General features: G+C 39.8%; 1 protein-coding gene across 12 annotated transcripts in view; it reads left to right on the top strand.

Annotated features, from left to right (window-relative positions):
- The window catches only part of si:ch1073-416j23.1 (rac GTPase-activating protein 1), a 47,065-nt gene that overhangs the window by 3,133 nt on the left and 24,333 nt on the right, over positions 1-19,599 (top strand). For 5 of the 12 annotated variants that reach the window (XM_026350951.1, XM_026350955.1, XM_026350954.1 and 2 more), the window contains 16 exons: positions 2,805-2,904; positions 4,531-4,733; positions 5,763-5,902; positions 6,295-6,367; positions 8,606-8,659; positions 9,126-9,224; positions 9,343-9,493; positions 10,289-10,413; positions 10,491-10,655; positions 10,886-10,981; positions 11,131-11,329; positions 12,736-12,838; positions 13,235-13,367; positions 14,268-14,382; positions 14,683-14,779; positions 16,050-19,550. In XM_026350951.1, coding sequence (XP_026206736.1) covers positions 2,814-2,904; positions 4,531-4,733; positions 5,763-5,902; positions 6,295-6,367; positions 8,606-8,659; positions 9,126-9,224; positions 9,343-9,493; positions 10,289-10,413; positions 10,491-10,655; positions 10,886-10,981; positions 11,131-11,329; positions 12,736-12,838; positions 13,235-13,367; positions 14,268-14,382; positions 14,683-14,779; positions 16,050-16,086 — 1,881 coding nt within the window. In that variant the 5' untranslated portion in view covers positions 2,805-2,813 and the 3' untranslated portion in view covers positions 16,087-19,550. Of the gene's footprint in view, positions 1-1,388; positions 1,408-2,804; positions 2,905-4,530; positions 4,734-5,762; positions 5,903-6,294; positions 6,368-8,605; positions 8,660-9,125; positions 9,225-9,342; positions 9,494-10,288; positions 10,414-10,490; positions 10,656-10,885; positions 10,982-11,130; positions 11,330-12,735; positions 12,839-13,234; positions 13,368-14,267; positions 14,383-14,682; positions 14,780-16,049; positions 19,551-19,599 lie in introns of those variants that run through there. The other 7 variants (XR_003298279.1, XR_003298276.1, XR_003298278.1 and 4 more) reach the window with 4 other exon arrangements.

The raw sequence follows: 19,599 nt of genomic DNA on the forward strand, positions 1-19,599 counted from the left end.
CAAGGCCTTTGGTCTACCTGGTTAAATGCAACGGTTTAATCAAGAATCATGCTGTGTGATAAACACAGACCCTGAAACTGTCTGTATTGTAGTCAGTTACATTTCCATGAAAAATGTGACTTCAGTGAGTTATGTAGTCTCACACAGCTTAAGGGCAATATGCTTTTTTTTTTTTTTTTTTTTTTCCGAGCTATAGCAGTGATATAGCAGGATGGAGGGTACCACTAGGGTGAGGTGGTGGGCCTAGTTCAGGTTCTACTATGACCACATTGTCATCTTTGCTTTTTATTAAAATTGCATACTTTTTAGTTTCTGTAGTGTATTCCCTTTTTTATTTTCTTTTTTTTTCCACAACAATTTCCCATACTTTAGATAATTAAATTCTCTATCATAAAAGTTCTTGTGCTATATTTTTTTTAAGTATATTTAGTTTTTGTTTCTATTAATATATTTTATTACATTAGTTAATTTCAAATTCAAACTTTATTTCTGTTTTGTTTTTTTGTTGTATTTTTTGTTTTTGTTTTATAAAACATGTATTATGTTCTCCCCTCAACAGCCAAACTGTTTATATGGAGCAACAGGTCCAATTAGCAGAACACTGTTTCTGTTGCCACCATTACTGTAGGTTCTCACAGCCAAACAGTCACTATCAAGTTGTCCCTGTTTGTTTGTACTTCCCACAAGGAAAAACTAATTTATTTATTTATTTATTTTTTTTTAATTGTACTTTTTATGTTTTATTCTACTGGTACCTCCCCGAGTCCTCTGACTCTGGCTCTGTAATGTGCTGCACAGTTATTTATTCCTGTAGTCTTCTCACATAGACTAGTGACTGAAAAGGCTACTTAGGGTTCCCAACCCTAAAGCACTTAATAATCAGGCTCCATCTTATCTTAAAGAACTCATAGTTCCTTATCTTCCAAGCAGAACTCTCCGTTCTCAGGCTGCAGGTTTACTTGTGGTTCCTAGAACGGGAGAATGGGAGGCAGAGCCTTTAGCTATCAAGCTCCTCTCCTGTGGAACCAGCTCCCAGTTCAGGTTCTGGAGGCAGACACCCTCTCTACATTTAAGACTAGACTTCAAACTTTCCTTTTTTATCAAGCTTATAGTTAGAGATGGATCAGGTGACTCTGAACCATCTCTTAGTTCTGCTGCTATAGGTTAGTCTGCTGGGGGACCTCTACTGATACACTGAGCTCCTCTCTTCTCTCCATTCTAATTCTATCATTTCATGTCATTAACTTTGTGTCTTCTCTCTCCTGTAGTTGTGTTTCCTCCTTTCTGTTCTCCTCTGCAGGTATCCTCCTCCTTGGAGCTGTATATCTCCAGAGTCCAGTTACTGGTCCTACCAACCTGTCCAGTGTTTGGACACTGGTCGAGGCAGATGGCCGCCTCCTGTTTCGGGTTTACAGACTTTCTATTTTCATCTGCTCCCATGGTTTCCTTGTCTTTGTCTTTAATCTGCATGTTAAAAATCAAATTCTTGTCCCTTTCTGAGATGACGTTCCATCACAAGCTTAGTGGTTGTGACCGATAACTCAATAATTTTTAAATATATTCCCTGTGGTTCAGTGTTTTGGAAGCTACAAACAGTTTTATCATTTTAATAATATAAACTGTGACAGGGTGAATTTAATTAAAAAGAAATTTAACAATTTGACCAGAGACAAATATTTACAACAATAATCTAACAAATAGTGAACCTTAGTATGTCACTATTATCATTATGATGTTTAGACACAGTCTCTAGATGTAGTTAATTGTATAAATTGCCAAATTGTATTGTGGTGTTTAGAATTACAAGGAGTCATTTATCAAGACTTGTTCTTAATTTTTAAAACATTGGTAAAGACAAGTTATAGTTAGTAGCAGCCGTTACACTGTGTTACACAGCACAGTGAGCTTCACTTTCAGCCGCAGGTTCACTGGCAGGAAGCTGGAACAGCTGGAGGCAGCTACAGAAGACAGAAAAGCTGCAGTGAACACAGCTCCTCCTGTGACCACTACTTTCAGTTCAAAAGAGATAATCTCCAAACCAACCCCTGCTCCCCCACCTCCCTGACAGAACCTCCTCAACTGAGAGTAAAACTGTCAATTGAGCAGAGAACTGAGCGTAAAACACTTGCTGCGCAAGAAAAACGATCAAATCGAGACAGAGAAAATTACATTTGAAAGGAAAGGCAGTTTGAGCACATTAAAGATAAACATACACAGCTCTATATTCTGTCATCACCAGTGTCACATTTGTTCTCTCTAGTGGGATATTTATGCTGCAACATGTTAAAACCATGTGTTTTCACGCCTCTAGTTGTGGTTTTGATCTAACGCCACAAAATTCTTTTCTCCCTGTTTTTCAACTTCCACCTGCTGTTTTGAAAACAACTCTTCTCTGTTTCATCTAAAATGGAAAATGGAAATGCGTGTCCTGTGTTCAGGTTCTGTCGGGGTGTAAAACAACTCTCTCAGGTTGATACCTGCAGACCAGGTCTCAGCAGCTAATGATGGAGTGTGGAGCTAAAACCACTGAAACTGTAAACCTACCCTACAGATAAAGACTGAACCACTTCATAGTCCCTCAAGAGACAGATCTCAGACCAGACCTTTATTTGTGGTCAAACATTTGGTGGTGTTGACAGGGGAAGGATTCTGAAGAACTGGTCTGAGTAGTAACTGCTCAGACATACAGATGTGGTGATCAGATGACCCTCTGCAGGATCTGCAGGTCCTAGAAGTCAGTTCTTATGAAGAACCATTTACTGTTAACTGATAATTAATTAAATTGTCTTGCTTCACTGATGTAGCTCTGAGTGATGGCAGAGTCTCGGCTCATTGTCGAGGAAGCTCTGGCTCTTTGTCTCCAGAGGCTCAGCATGGAGGAAGACATACTGGACACAGAAAGCAGTGAGTCAGTGTTTTTTTTTTATTTTTATTTTTTTTATTTATCATGCAGGTTTATTTCAGGTATATATGAATAAAGTCTGCAGGTTTTGATCAGGGACAAAGTTTCAAGACTGTCAGATAAGTGGCACAGCTTACACCCTGGTGTAGTGAGCTAAACATCTGAGACAGTAGAGCTGATATTAGGCTTAATAATGGACAAGTCTTAGAAAAGACTATCAATAAAAACCTGGACCAGCAGACACAAAAACGGCTTCATTCCAGAAGTAGTATTCCTCATGTACATGTAAATGTTTTTATTTGTCCTTTTTTAGTTAATAGTTTTAGTTTAGTTTTGAGTGTTTTTTTTTTTTTTTTTTTTTTTTAACAATTTGTACTTTTATTCTCTGTTCTCCATTCTTATATGTACATGTGGTAAACTAACAAACACTTTGTATGCTGCCTACTTGGATAATAAATCAGACTCTGTCATAGACCCGATTAGTCTGTGACAGTTATGATCATGTTTTACATCACATTTAGTCATTTATCAGAAGCTTTTATGCAAAGCGACTTACTAGTAAGGTACAAAACATCTAAGTCAAGGAAAGGAACTTTGAAGTGTTCAAAAAAACTGTTTCAGTTTCATGGCGTATAGGTTTAATTTTGTGCAGAGAAAGTTGTGGATTAGTTCTGTTTTCAGCAGGTTTTTGAGAATTGAGGCAGCTGAGCGTGCAGAGGTGGGTAGGTCGTTCCACCATTGTGGAACCACTGAGTTGAAAATTTTAACCTGGGATCTTTTGAGGTGAGGGCACCAGGCACTTGCAGAGCACAGTGGGCAAAGGGATTGTAGACCAGGATGAAGGAGTTCCAGACACTGGCCACTGCAGGTGAAAATCCCCCTGACAGTTTTCAGGTTTAGAAATGCTTCTTGTTAGGTGTTGCTAATGTTTTGGCCCCCTAGTTAATTTTAAATGGCTTTGCCGAAACATTAGAACCACCTCTTGAGTCTTGAATGCAGTTGACTGAACCACCAACGTTAGTAAACAATCACCTGACAGTTTCGACTTTAACTGAGGAATTATAACTTGGTAAAGGTAAACTTCACAGCAGTGCTTGTACAAGTGGCGGCCTGGTGGCTCAATGAGTAGATCATTGGCCTGAGATACAGAAGGTTTGGGGTTCAAACCCTGTCACAGACACCAGGTGTGTCCTTGAGCAAGACACTCCACGCTAGCTCCCTGGGCGCAGTATGTAGCTGTCCACTGCTCCCCCAGGGGGATGGGTTAAATGCAGAGGACAATTTTCATCTGTAACATGTAAATGTGACAAATGACAATTAAGGTGTTTCTTCTTTCTTCTTCTCTAAGTGTACCTAATAAAGTGGTCAGGGTTTATTTTCATTTCTGGTTTTAACCAGTTAACCAGTTTACTAATTGGAGTATTTTAAACCTCCTTTATAAGAGGGCTGAATCTGGCAGACTTGGTGAAACAAACCTGGTTTTTGAGCCAGAACTCAGATTACATGTGAAGGATCAGTTTGAAGTCGACTTACCAGGCAGAGTAAAGGAACAGAGGTTTCCCTCTGAACCTCATGATTCTTTGCTCTTAGTCACTTTGAGGATGGAGATGGTGATTTTTATCTTTCAGAGCTGATTGAAGTGGTGAAGAACTTTGAGGCAGTCAGAAAGAAATGGCTGAATGCTGAGCTGGAGCTGAAGAAGTACAAAGAGCTGCTGGTGAAGTCAGATGTGGCCAAAGCTGCTCTGGAAGTGAAACTGAAACACGCTCGAAACCAACTGGATGTGGAGATGAGGAAACGTTACAAAATCGAAGCAGACTACCATTACCTGGTGAGTGTCCTGCAGACATGGTGTTTTACACCTTAGTTTGATGCAGTGAGAGAGCAAAAAAGCTCATGTTCCACACATCTGCAAGACACTGGAGAGGGTGTAACAAAATCCATGATTCATTTCCAGCGTTTTAAGAAAACGTGCAGTTTAACTTCTTTCTAAAATCCTTGTGTGTTTTCTTTCAGTTCATGATCTAAAGGAAAAACTGCACATATTGGTGTCGTATGAAAGTTGGATGAATTTAAGACGATGAAGTTACTGTGGGGATTAGTCATTTGCAGGGAGAAATCTCCAAAGCTCAATTAAGCCCTATCTGGGTTACATAAAATTGGGTTGAATCAAACTGAATTAAGTTCCTATGGAGATATATTCTTTGAAGCTACGTTATTTTTTTTTTTTATGTAACTGTTTAATCATAGTGAGTTGTTAATCCTGTTAGAATACATTTTTTTACAGACATCCTATTGTCTTCTGTAAACATGTTGCATCGTTTTAATTTATTGCCTTATTTCCATAATCATTGATGTGGAGTCATGATAACTGGACCTCCCTATTGTTAGATCAAAATGTTTCACTGCTCATACAGTGAATGGCTGAGCAGTGAAAGTCTGTCTGAAAAAGTTACTTAGGTCTATATTTGTTGAGATTATTGAAACCATTATTTCTTATGAAGTCTGTGATGACAGCGATATGTAGATGACATAAGCTTTGGTAGACGGCGTACTTGACATTCATTCTCAGACGGGCAGAGTTTGCAGCATGATGAAAAATTCTAACATTCACTTCCACTGGTCACATTTAATTCTACATGTGAAAATGACCAGTACTCCTTCAGCTGTAAGCTCTAATTATGATGTTTTTAAAGAGTTGGGTTTATCTGGACTATTTCTGCATACAGTGAGTCCCTGGAGTGTATGTAGTGTTACTGTGAGGACACTTGTTCAGCTCTAGGAGTCTCAGATCAGTCCAGAGGATGATGAACTGTACAGTCTGGACTTCAGCAGGGTTTTCTGTTTCTGATGGTTCCAGGAACGGCAGATGCAGCTTATGTGTGACATACTGATCCATGACAGTAAATCCAGCACCTGTCTGAACGAGGAGCAGAAAACTCTTTTAGCTGCGTTTGATCACAAAGGAGGGAATGTGACCATGCACAAGAGCAGCAGACGGTAAGATACCAGTTCATCAAATGTTATAAGAAGTTACAAGATACTGTTATACATTTTCTTCACAATAATCCAATTTTTTTGTCACTAAATATTATTTACATAGGGTTCGTTACAATGGCGTACTCTACCTTTAACGCTGTTAAAACTATTATAAATGTTAAAATGAAAGTTACACATACTGTAGTTCTATGTTGTACCTGTTCCAAGTACCAAACATTATATGGGCCATTTATAAATCTAGTATTGTGGGTCTCCTAGCTTACCCTGCATTTTACAGGTTATGTAGTGTTCTAGTTCGTTTTGCAGTATGGAGAGTAGTTCAGTTGATTCTCAGTGGGATCATCAGCAACATTTAATTAACCTGCTAATGAGTGAGTATTTTTGTTCTATAGGTTGTCTGTGATTGATGAGTCATCTTTCCTGTCTCATTCGGACATCAGCTACGATCGAACAGACGATGATGTGGTACGAGCATTAGCCTCAAAAGGTGTTCATATAAGTACAAATTATGCCCTTCTGGGGCTTAAAAATAGGTCACTTGTGTCCCCAAAATGTGCTTATATACACTGCCCATCTAAACAAAAAATGTGACCACATGGATTTAACTACAAAAATAGGTAAGAGCCTCCCATTGGATAATTACTGCATGGATGATTGTTCAGCTGTCAACAGGTTATTGAACCCTAACTGATGCAGTGAGAAGCTTCTCATTTCTTAAACAACCATGTTGTGGAAAAGATGTTAATCTGTTTCAGAAGGGTCAAATTATTGGTATGAATCAAAGAAAACATCTAAGGAGATTGATGAAAGTACTAAAACTGGGTTAAGAACTGTCCAATAGAAGAAGGTCATGTGGTCTGATGAGTCCAGAATTTACCCTGTTCCAAAGTCATGTGAGCATCAGGGTAAGAAGAGAGGTGGGTGAAGTGATGCACCCATCATGCCTAGTGCCTACTGTACAAGCCCGTAGGGGCAGTGCTATGATCTGGTGTTGCTGCAGTTGGTCAGGTTGAGGTTCAGCAATGTTAATGAGTCCAAAGAATGAGGTCAGCTGACTACCTGAATATACTGAATGACCAGGTTATTCCATCAATGGATTTTTGTCTTCCCTGATAACATGACATATTCTAGGATAACAATGTCAGGATTCATCAGGCTAAAATTGTGAAAGAGTGGTTCAGGGAGCAGGACACATCATTTTCACACATGGAGCCCAGACCTTAACCTCATTGAGTATCTTTGGGATGTGCTAGAGAAGATTTTGTGCAGTGCTCCAACTCTCCCATCGTCAATACTAAATCATGGTGAAAAATGAATGCCACTTTGGACGGAATAAACATTGAGACATTGCAGAAGTTCACTGAAACTTAGTGTGACTTTTTGATCAGGCATTGTATTTTCATGCTTCAAATATGGACTGACATCCAGGTTTGGGTCACAGATGATCAGAATCAGTTCATCTTCAGTCTTAAAGTGAATCCAGCAGCAACGAGTGGTCGGAACTTCACACTCTTATACTGGTTCATCCACTCATTAGTAAAAAGGAATAGGAAGGCCAGGCTGGGATTTGCAAAAAGGTCCAGAAGATGAACCTTTACCAAAGTGATGGAAGCTTTGGAAAAAGACAGCATCTGCTCATGAACCCAAACATACAAGCTTATCTGTGAAACACAGTGGATGCCATGTCATGGCTTGGGCTGCGTGGCTTCTTCTGGGACTGACTCATCAATCTTCACGGATGATGTAACACATGATGGCCGCAGTGAAATGAACTCGAAGGTCTATGTAAACATTTTGTCTGCCAATTTAAAGAAAGATGCAGCCAAACTAATTGGGAGAGCCTTCATCTTGCAGCAACGTAATGACTCAAAACACAAAGGAGTTGATCAGGGGCAAGAAGTGGAAGGTTTTAGAGTGGATAAGTCAGTCTCCAGACTTACACCCTATGGAGCATTTTACCTGCTAAAGAGGAGACTAAACGGAGTAACCACCCAAAACAAACAACTGAAAGAGACTGCAGTGAAAACCTGGAAAAGCATCACAAAAGAAGAATGTAAAGTTTGGTGATGTCGGTGAGTCACAGGCTTGATGCAAACCTAAATGTGTTCTGTCTCTAGCAAAATAAAGAAACTGGCCTCACTGTTCCAGTACTTTTGGAGGGGAGTGTACATCCAACAAGTGAGTGCCATCCATTTGTGCTCTGCTGCTTCTGTTTTCCCATTTTCAAAGTCAGTCTGCTCTAGTTGGAAAAACAATGGGCGGACTGTGAGTTTTTGGCAGAGGTTGTCGTAGACGGTGTTTGGACTGACCTTGAGGAGGGATTGTGTCTTTAAAAGATGATTTTGATCATTTTAAGCAATAATTTGGAATGGATCATTCAAGGTTTGCACTAAACAGGAAAATAAAAATAAAGGGTTTTCGTTTTAGTTGGAGCCTTGTGCATTCATTTTAATTCTTTTGGAAAACCAAATAAAAATCAGAGCAGCAAAAATAAGGTTCTTTCCACATCTGTTCCCTTAGTTTCAGATTTCACTTTAGTTCTACTAAATTAACTTGCAGACAATCAACCTCCTGTAGATGCAGGAAAAATGCAATAAATAAGAGTCGTGCCTTCATAACAAAAGTTAAATATAGATGTAATTCTCTTGTTACTGGAAACATTACAAACTCTGTAGCCTGATGATCATTTTTATCTTGTTTCAGGATCTGGACACAACTGTAATAAAACCTCTGAAATCCAGAGCCAGAGAGAGGAGGGTGAGACCAGAACGTCTGCTTAGTGGTGTAATCTTAGTCCTAAAGCTATAGATCAGTTTCTGACCAACCTCTCATTACTACAGTCAGCATCATTATACCATCAGGAATGTCCAGAAAAAGCTCCAGCCAGGTTTTTGAAACTCCCATACAATAATTAGTTTATGGTTATGTTCAGCTGGTCATGGGACAAATTCCAGGTTCCAGACTCCCAGATAGCTGCAGTGATAAATGTGTGAATTAGTTTTATTATTTATTCAGGGCATTGTCACTGAGACATCACAACTGCTTGGCAACACCAAGCAGTTTTGATGTCTCTGGGATTAAAGGTCTTGACTACAGTGATGCTGAAGAGAGACATTCATTTACCTTTAGTTTGGTTGTGTGTGTGTGTGGGAGAGAGTGTTAGAGGAACTGCTCGCATTCTCTAAACAAGGTTCTAGGTTCTGCTGGTTGTGTTTCTGTGCAGCGCTCGTCGATGGGACCAGCTGTTGGTGGTCCAGTTAGGAGGAGGAGGAGAGGCAGTAATGTGTCTACTGAGCTGCTGGAGAAAAAACCCGTAGACAAAGTAAGTAGGGAGAGTAAGTAGGTGGATGAGATGTTGTTTTTATTATTTATTATTAATCAAATAATGAGTCTGTTGTAATGTGCGTTTTAAAACATAACGTTGAGATTATTGGACTCAGGAAGTGGAGACGATAGTAAAGGCTTCAGTGAGAACTCCTGAGACTGGAGGTCAGATCCACATGGTTGTGGGAATCAGGCACGATACCCCTGAAAATCCAGTCCAGGTAGTCACACAGGAGTGTGATTTGTCAGTGGGGGAAGGAGAAGCAGGTGAGTTTATACCAGTTCTGTTTCTATTCAAATAGGGGTTGTATATATAACCAGTTTACTGTAACTCTAACCGGTAAACTTTGAGTGGTCGATTACAAAGTGAAAGAAGGACGATGCTAAAACAAACCCGACACTTCATCAGGTTCTACTTAAAGTGGGTGCGTGGTAGTAATGCACAAAGAAATGGAGGATAAAGACTGATTTGAATGGGGATGCAACCTTTGCATGTTCAATTCAGTTTTATTTGTATAGCACCAATTCACAACAAAAGTCATCTCAAGGCTCTTTACAGTGTTTAAGGTTTTACAGAGTATAATTATATAAAAAATGATATAGAAAACCAAACATTTCAGCAAGCTTTAGGCAACAGTGGAGAGGAAAAACTCCCTTTAGAGGAAGAAACCTCCAGCAGAACCGTGCTCATGGTGGGTAGCCATCTGCCTCAACCAGTAGGGGTGAGTGGAAAGAGGAGAGAGAAAAGAACAGCAGGCAACAAAAACAAGCAACCAAAACATGATGTAGGTTAACTGGATTCTGGAGATATGTTTTATAGATAATTATAGCTGGGTATCATCTGCATAGCAATGGAATATTTTGTGTTTCCTAATAATATTGCTAAAGGGAGATATACTGTATATGGAGTGAAAAGAATCGGTCCAAGCACAGAACCCTGTGGAACTCTAGCTAACTTTGTGGGGCCATGGAGGATGATGGTTGAACCACAATAGAAAAATAAACACCACAGGAATTTGATGCTTTTACTGTAGGTTTGACAAATCTGTTACTTTTCCACAGAAGAAACCTCAGTGTGGTCTCCCTGTGATGACTCTGTGATGAAGATGGAGAACAGCATTGCTGCAGTTGTTGTTCCTCCCTGCAGATCTGAGGAGCCCCGGAAACATGTGTTTGTTTCTAAAACGGTACAAACTGCTTGACATTAATGCCACATACACTGACACAGCTGCTGTCAAAGTAACGGTGTGTCACCCTCTACTAGGTAATCATGCCGGAGACGTGTTTGTCCTGCAGGAAGAGGGTCCGCTTTGGGAAGATGGTGCTGAAGTGCAGAGACTGTCGTGCAGTTGCTCATCCAGAGTGCCAACAGAAACTGACTGAAAGCTGTGTGCCCCTGGTAAAAAGTACCACTCTGACAATAGCTCAGGTATAATCTTTTTACAGATTCTGACACTCATCATTCTACACACAGTAAAGACACACCTTTCAGTTCTGCTTATTGCCCTTTTGTAGATTCTACAGTTAATATTACAGGAGTTAAATTACATTACAAGCTGTCGCTCAGATTAGAAGCTGGTCTGAGTCCAGATGTCGTAGACGGCCTAAGCGATACACAGGTATGTTTTATTTTTAATTAAACATCAATTTTCCCTGCAGGATTCATTGGATGCTCTTGCTCCAGTGACTCATCCTAGAGTTCCTCATGTGGTCAGGCAGTGTGTCAATGAGATTGAGAGGAGGGGGTTGCAGGAGGTGAGCAGCTCCACTCAGGCGTTTAAGCAGTCTTCAGGCACTAGTTTTATGCAGAATGGAACATAATGGAAACTGTTACAGCTTTATTCTAATGCATCTGCATCCAGTCTGAGTTGTACCTGCTGAGTCCTGGCTGTGTTTGTCTGCAGAAAGGATTGTACAGAATTCCTGGAGGAGAGCGTATGGTGAAGGAGCTCCGAGATCAGTTTCTTCAGGGGAAAAGTCCGCTCATGCTCAGTAAGATTCAGGACATCCATGTGGTGTGTGGCTTTCTCAAAGACTTTCTGAGGAGACTGAAGGAGCCTATCATCACCTTCAGACTACACAAGACATTCATGGAGGCTTCAGGTGTGAAGACCAAACATTTACGTTTAGTCATTTGGTAGACGCTTTTATCCAGAGCGACTTACAAGTGACATACAAGGTACAGGCTGTTTGCTTAGGGTCGTTGTCCTGTTGAAAGATCAATCGTTGCCCCAGTCTGAGGTGCAGAGCGATCTGGGTCAGTTTTCATCATGCATGTCTCTTTACAATGCTCGATTCATCTTTCCCTCGATCCAGACTAGTCTCCCAGTTCCTGCTGCTAAAACATCCCCCCAGCATGATGCTGCCACCACCGTGCTTCACTGTGAGGATGGTATTGTCCAGGTGCTAAGCAGTGCCTGGTTTCATCCAGACATGACACTTGACATTCAGGACAAAGAGTTAAATCTTTGTTTTATCAGACCAGATAATCTTGTTTTTAAATAGTCCAAGTCTTCTTGGTGCATTTTGGCAAACTTTCAATGAGGACTGGTTTCCGAATTTCCTGATTGGTGCAGTGCTGCAGTTATGGTTGTTCTTCTGGAACGTTCTCCTCTCTCCAGAGAGAAACGCTGGAGCTCTTTCAGAGTGCCCATCCGGTTCTTGGTCACCTCCCTGACTATAGCCCTTATCTTTCGATCGCTCAGTTTAGGAAGAGTCGTAGTGGTTTTAACCTCTTAAGACCCGAGCTCTAATTTGATAAGCATTTTTAATTTTGCTATTTGGGCTTATTGGAACCTGATAAGTATAAAAACTAAGCATCATCTTTTTCTTTTCACAAACATTTTCAGAAAAGACATCATATGCTTACATTTTAACCTAATTATAACACATTTTTTTTTATCAACACATAACACACATATAACAACAATTTGCATTAAAAACACCTATTTGTGAAAGGCTGTGTAACAGTTGCGATCAGCACACACGAGCCCAAAATGTGTTGTACATGTATGTGTACACCAGGTCCTAAGAGGTTAAATTTCTTCCACTTATGGAAGATGGAGGCCACTGTTGCTGCAGAACATGTTCTGTATCCTTCCCCAGATCTGTGTCTTGATACAATCCTTGGTCTTCATTTCTTGGTTTGTGCTCTGACAGGCACTGTTTACGGTGGTACTTTATATAGACAGGTGTATATCTTTCCAAAACATGTCCAATCAACTGAATTTACCACAGGTGGACTCCAAACAAGTTGTGGAAACATCTCAAGGACAGTCAGTGGGAACCATATGAGCCAGAGCTCCATATTGTGTCATGGAAAAGACTGTGAATACTTATGTACATACAAGATTTCAAACAAACATATTTCAATTTCATATTATGGGGTATTGTTTAAAATAATCAATTTAATCCATTTTGGAATAAGGTTGTAACTGCAAAATGTGGAAACATTTGCGCTGTAAAGTTTCAGCTATGTGTAGATGTGTGACCTGTCCTGTCTGTTTCAGAACTGACTGATGGCAGTGGCTCTGCCAGCATGTGTCGGGCTGTAGCAGAGCTGCCCAAGGCCAACAGAGACACTTTGGCTTTCCTTATGCTGCACTTACACAGGCAAGAAATGATGATGCAACAGATCTAAGACTAGAATTATGAAAATACATTTATCATTTAAAATGTTATCACTTTTCTTCCTTATATTAAATGAAATGAACTAAGTTTGTTTTGTCTGTTTCAGTACAAGTGAGTTATATGGAGTCTAAAATGTTTACATTTAATCATTTGGCAGATGCTTCCATTCAATGCAACTTACAAGTGAGGTACAAGGCAGCAAAAAAAAAAAAAAAAAAAACGTGGGCGGAGACTCCAACTGTGAACTGGTCCTTTAAGTCCCAAAAGGGGCATAAAATGGGCTCTTTAATGTCTCTGGTTTTGTGCATGTGTGTATAGAAATAGAAAATTTGAAATAGCTGATTTATCTGTTAATATGTTTTGGTCTTTTTGATTCAGGGTGATGAAGAGCCCCTATTGTCAGATGGACAAGAACAATATGGCTCGGGTGTTTGCTCCAACTATAGTGGGCTATGGGATGTCTGAACCGTCTCCAAACACCATTCTAAGAGACACAAACATTCAGCTTAAGGTCAGCTTTTGTTCATTTTGAACTAAAACATCATGTATACGTGTTCTGTGCTGTACGAGTGATGTAGCTGCTTGTGGATTCATGTACGTATTTGACACTGTGTCCATTCTGGGTGAGAAGGTGGAGGTGGTGGACAGGTACAAATACCTGGGAGTTCACCTGGACAACAGACTGGACTGGAAGTTCAACACAGGCTGTATACAGGAAGGGACAGAGTAGACTCTACTTCCTGAGGAAGCTCAGGTCCTTTAATGTGTGCAACAAGATGCTGCAGATGTTTTACCAGTCTGTTGTAGCCAGTGCGACATTATTTGCTGTCGTCTGCTGGGGCAGCAGCATCAGAGCCAGCGACACTAAGAAACTGAATAAGCTGATCAGGAAAGCTGGCTCTGTGCTGGGGGCTTCTCTGGAACCTTTAGAGCAGGTGGTTGAGAGGGGGATGCTGCACAAACTGCTGAGCATCATGGAGAACAGCTCACATCCTCTCCACAGCCTACTTGTCAAACAGCGGAGCAGTTTTAGTCAGAGACTCCTTCAGCTCCGCTGTGACAAGGAAAGGTTCAGGAAGTCATTTGTGCCAACAGCCATCAGCCTATACAATGACTCCCTGACAGAGAGTCAGTGTCCACGCTGTTGGTTAACAATGTGTAACTAAGTCTCTTTCCATTTAAGTTCTACAGTGTGTTTTGTTGTTATTACTGTCTATACTGTGTGTTATTCTTGTACTGTGTTTTGTGTATTGTTTTTGTTCAGATTATGTTACTTAATGTTCACAGGTTTTTGTGTAACGGCTGCTGCAACACTAAAATTTCCCTTTTTGGGGATCAATAAAGTATCTATCTATTTATTTACATTCAGATGTTTATTAACCTAGACTCAGATTTGTTGCTCTTGTTTCAGGTGATTTGTCGCCTGTTGTCCCTCCCTGAAGACTACTGGAGACGTGTCCTCGCTGTCACCACGGATCAGATGTCGCCATCTACCAGCAAGACCAACAACCAGGACATTGGGCGTGGTGGGTTTCCAAATGTTATAATATCTGTGTTAGTGAAGAGCGCTTATAAAGATGGGATCCAGCTACTCAGTCAGCATGCAGCATCTGTTTTTCTGAAAGACAAAAAACCCACACATTTCTAGACTTGCAACCATCTGTAGAAAAGTATTCATGTTTCTCGTGCTGCGAATGTTTCCTGATTCAGAGAATGATGGTAATTTTGGATTTGTGTTGTGAAGAAGTTTTGATTCTGTCCTTCAAAGGTTTTCTCACCTCACTGCTTAATAAAAACTGTTTAATCTGCACTTCCTTTCATTTCAGCTTGCTTATTTCAGCCACTGACTTCTCCAGAGTTGAACAGCTACTTCAAAACAAGCAGAGGATCTGTGACAGGCAGGATCAGCACTGTCCTCAACATGTAAGACTACAACAGACCATTATCCAGACCTCCTAACATTTATTGAAGCTGTAGAGATGTTCCTAGTACTTTGTCACAGAACACATTAAAAGACAGTTTTGGAAAAGTGATTGACAGATCCTAATCAGCTAGAAGAGAAGTGAGAAGATAATTTGATTCAATTCACATTCATTCAAAAACACAACAGAAGTTATCTCAAGGCACTTTACAGTGCAAGGTTTAAGACCTTACAGAGAATAATTATACAAAAACCCAACCATCCCATTTGAGCAAGCTTAAGGCAACAATGGAGAGGAAAAACCCCCTTTAGAGGAAGAAACCTCCAGCAGAACCAGGCTCATAGTGGGCGGCCATCTGCCATGACCACTGACCATTCAAACTTGTTTTATCAAAAGGTAACATATTGCTGATTTGGCTCTGTCACAACTAAAATGATCTCTCACAGTTTCACAGATAAAACATTGATTCACTCATTTCTCCACCACTCAGTGGAATATAATACAACTGGAGCCACTGGAGTTTTAGGGTTAGAGCTTTTAAATGAAAAGTGGCTGATTTCAAACTTCCACTGTCAGAAAACTACAACACATACACAAGATTCTTTGCTCTTTTGAGTCATAAAACATCATCAGACATCAGTTTCCTGAATTTCTTTAATTTGCGGTCAGAGCTTTAAGTCTGATTCCTGAGTAATTTTGAGGCACTGGATAAATACAGGTCTCAGTCTCAGTCATTCTGGGGAATTTTTGCATATCATCCTGTTTAAAAGCATCAAACTCAGTCCCCTTAAGGTGAAAGAAGTAAAAAAGCAAGTCAGATCTTTTGTGTTCCCAGTGCATGTTAATTTAAAGAGGACTAATTTCTCTCTGGTCCACTCCCTGATAAGGCCTCAGTTCTGTTCGTACCATAGTTTATGTATCAGCTGCCGATCCCCCTGCTGATCAGTGTCAAAGTAGGAAAACCCATTGCTTTTTCACTAGTTCAAACTTTCACATATGAACAAAAAATGCTGAGTCATCGATCTTAGTCCACTTGGACCAAGGGTGAAAATTCCCTTAGAGGACCGTGTGAAACTGCCTAGATTCATTCATCATGAAATAAAGAGTGAAAACAAGATACAGGACCAAAACCTGCTGTAAGTGCTACTGTGCGTTACTGATGCAGTTTTTGGTAAAGACTCGGAAATCACTCTGCTTCACGAAACAGAATTAAATGCTTGACAGTAGATTGATGTAGATTGATAGATTCTGTTTAACATTTCTCTCTTCAGTGAACCAGGGAAGAAGTTCTTCACATCACCAAACTGAACCTCCTCATCTGGGGAAACTTGCATCTCCCGACATAATCCTGGTTACATTCTGTTCCACACTGGTTTGAGTTTTTGTGTTTAAATGCCTTGGGCCTTAGCCTCATTTAAACTGAACTTGGGATTTCAGGGCCAGTAAATCCCCATAACCCTAAACCCACTGAATCAGCAACGTTACCTGTCATTTATTCATGTTTGTACATCCCAGTCTGAGACTGCTCAGACTGTCTGCTACTGACAATATGACAAGTAAATGTATGTAAAGTAGAATCTGTTTATGTTGTTTTAGACTGGGCTATAGGCAATTTCCCTAAATAGTCTGGGGGGGAAAAAAAAGCACCTAAAAACTTGCATCTCCCGACATACCCCCTCCCCCCCACACTCCCCATTAACCCCAATCCATTTCATCATAGACGGTTGTCTACTCCTCCTGTTGTACATGTTGTACATATACCAATGCACTGTGGTGGTTAATGGTTGGATTTTAACTCTGTCAGCCCTTACATACTAGATTCTAAGGAGAAGACTGCTTTATGTGACCATGTGTGTTTTTTTGGTGATAGTTTTTTTTTTCTGTTTCAGTCTGTTTTTAGGCTGAGAACAGCAGGTTGGGGAGAGCTTCATATGCTTCGTCGTACATGGTGTAAATAGTAGTCAGCATTTCATTACACAGGTAAGCTGTGTAATGAAGTTAATTGCTATTGCATTGGATGTGAAATCTTCTAATTTTTGTCAGAAGAAACTGTGGCAGCTGCAGGAATCCTCACCAGTGCCACCATACACTGTGGGCACATAGACTCTGACTCAGTTATTGTGGGTTCAACTGCAAATCACCAAACTAGTCTGTGATATTACGTTTTCATCATTCGTCTCTCTCGGGTTCCAGCTCAGTAACAGGGTCCAGAATCCAAGTCAAAATGTAACTGTACCAACTCTTTCTCCAAATCCTTCATTATTCCTGTCAGATTCTAAAAATAAATCTGCATTAATGTCACAAGTCACACATTTCTAACTTCACAATTCTTCTTTGATTCAGAGTGGTTCTGGTGTTAACTTGATTTATAAAAACAATCTTTCGAAATATTTAATTGGTATGATTTTTCATTGTGAAGGGTGATTGGTGATCACAGTTTGAAGGCTGTAGACAATCTGACAGTTTTAGTTTAACAATAATTTTAAAATAAAAATAAAATTGTGTCCGTCATAGCAGGAGGATGCATCCTAAAGTTTCTTCCTTTCTGCACATGACGGAGTTTTATGAATCTGACCTGCGGATCTGAGGACAGAGGATCGTGTTATATAGACTGTAAAACCCACTGAGGCACATTTGTAATTGAACTGTATTTTTATTGTATTCATTTGTACACATGCATATTTGTTTTCTGGTTGCTCTTGAAAAGAGATTTTTATTACCATGGGGAAATCCAGGGGATACCAAAGCTTCCATTTCACATGCTAGAGCAAGGCAACAGGAGAAGGAACTCAAACTGCCAACCATGTGATTAGTGGAGCAAGTAAAATTATTTTACTTGATTGGTGACACTAAACATCTTGCCCTAACAGTTTAAATATCTGAGATCAGAATGGTCTGGGTTTTAAATTAAGTCTGTAGTAAACATTAAACACATGAGTCACAGTTCAGTCCTCCACCCCCCCCAAATAAAATTGACAACTCAGTTTGTGAAACAATAGAGCACAAACACAGTTTTGTCTTCAGTCTTTAATCTGTGATCACATCAAACTGCAGATTCTTCAGATGTTCACTGAGTTCAGACTCGCAGCAAAGAGAGAGCAGAGTAGAAAAATATGTATCTGGAAAAATAAAAGTACAACAGCAGGATCCAACTCGTGTTCCCTCTGCAGGTCATTGTGGACTCTGCAGAAATAACACAAGATCATTTGCACACAAACACATTTTGCCAAATGCTGGGGTTCCCAGACCTATGGGCCTTGTAGATCAGGTTTGGGAAGCACTGTGCTAAATTGTAGTTTTTCCTCTGCTACTAAAGAGAATCGGTTCAAAAGTTAAAATAAAAAGTTATGACGTATGGACATATGAAATTTAAAAAGTAAAACTAACATGGACAAAACCTTTGATGAAAACAAACAAAAAAAAAATTTAAGTTAACCAAACTTCAAAATATGAAATTGTAAAAATATATATGAATTAGATATTAACTGATTGTCTCCAGTAGAAGAGCAAAATATACAGAATTTACTACAATAGTCTGAAATAATTTACTGGGATCATTTCGTTTATTCCTGTGAAATTATCCTCCGTCCCTCAGTCGTGTGTATAAAGACTGAAGTTGTACTTTCTTCCACCACTTTGACTCACAGTTGATCTGTGAGAGCTCAGAGTAAAATCACCTGGACCAGGTTTCAATTTCTATTACATCTAATTTCTGAAAACTGCAGGTTTAATGTTAAATCCGCTTCAGACTTCATGCATCATCATGTACTTTTTTTTTATTCTGTCAGATGTTTTTTTTTTGTTTTTGGTCCCGAAATGATCCAAATGGGCTGAAACTACATGGACATTAAACCTAGATCCAGGATAGACCAGTTTCTAGTCTGCAGGTGATACAGCTAATCAGAACCCTAGATTAATACACCTATCCGCTTCTGTCTGTTGGTATTACTTTCAAATTGGACACCATGTTGGATCAGGGAATCCTTGCCAGTTCATATATGTATTTATATGGAGGAAGAGTTTTATCCACAAATAAAATCTTCATAACTCACAGAGTTTAAAGTTGACTTTTCAGCAGTTGAGTTACAAAAGACAAAACAGAATAACATTTTTAAAAGTAAATTCATGTGATTCTAACATACTGTAATAACTCCCCGCAATAATTATTTCAATAAGAAGAGCTGCAGAGGCTATTTTCCTCAGAGTTCTTTTCCCTCAGTGCTACTGTCCATGCTGCCTTCGTATAACATTATTTTTTGAAAGGCTATGAACAAAAACTTAAACCTAAGTCTTCTACTTGAACTGGTCAGTACAGCACATAATCCTGATCCAATATGGCAAAGTGATAAATGTTTCTTCTGTTGCCATTGTTTCTACTAAAATTGAATATCTTGGAAACTAATTTACTGGAACTTACTCAGACCACCTCAACACTCAGGGTGTTTACCTGCACTCTAGTAACCACGTTAAAGTTGGCTTTCTCCACTAAGCTGATTTCAGTGTCATGTAAATGGGAAACCCAGTTACCCTAATGGAAGTAGTGCATTAAAGAAACTTGATTTCTCCATGTCTCCTAGGGAACGTTGATTATTCTGCCATGTAAATGTGTAACCAGGTTTCTAATCAGCTTTTTACAAGAGCTCATGGTTACGACAAAGGCTGCAGACACTCATCACTCTACTACTATCAGTTGGATGAAAGGAAGAGATCATTACAGAGCGATGCCACCTCCATCCATCCATCCATTCTCATCCGCTTATCCGGGGCCGCGTCGCGGGGGGAGCAGCTTAAGCAGAGATGCCCAGACTTCCCTCTCCCTAG

This window comes from Anabas testudineus, chromosome 19 (genome assembly GCF_900324465.2).
Source record: "Anabas testudineus chromosome 19, fAnaTes1.2, whole genome shotgun sequence".
NCBI classification, from domain to species: Eukaryota; Metazoa; Chordata; class Actinopteri; order Anabantiformes; family Anabantidae; genus Anabas; species Anabas testudineus.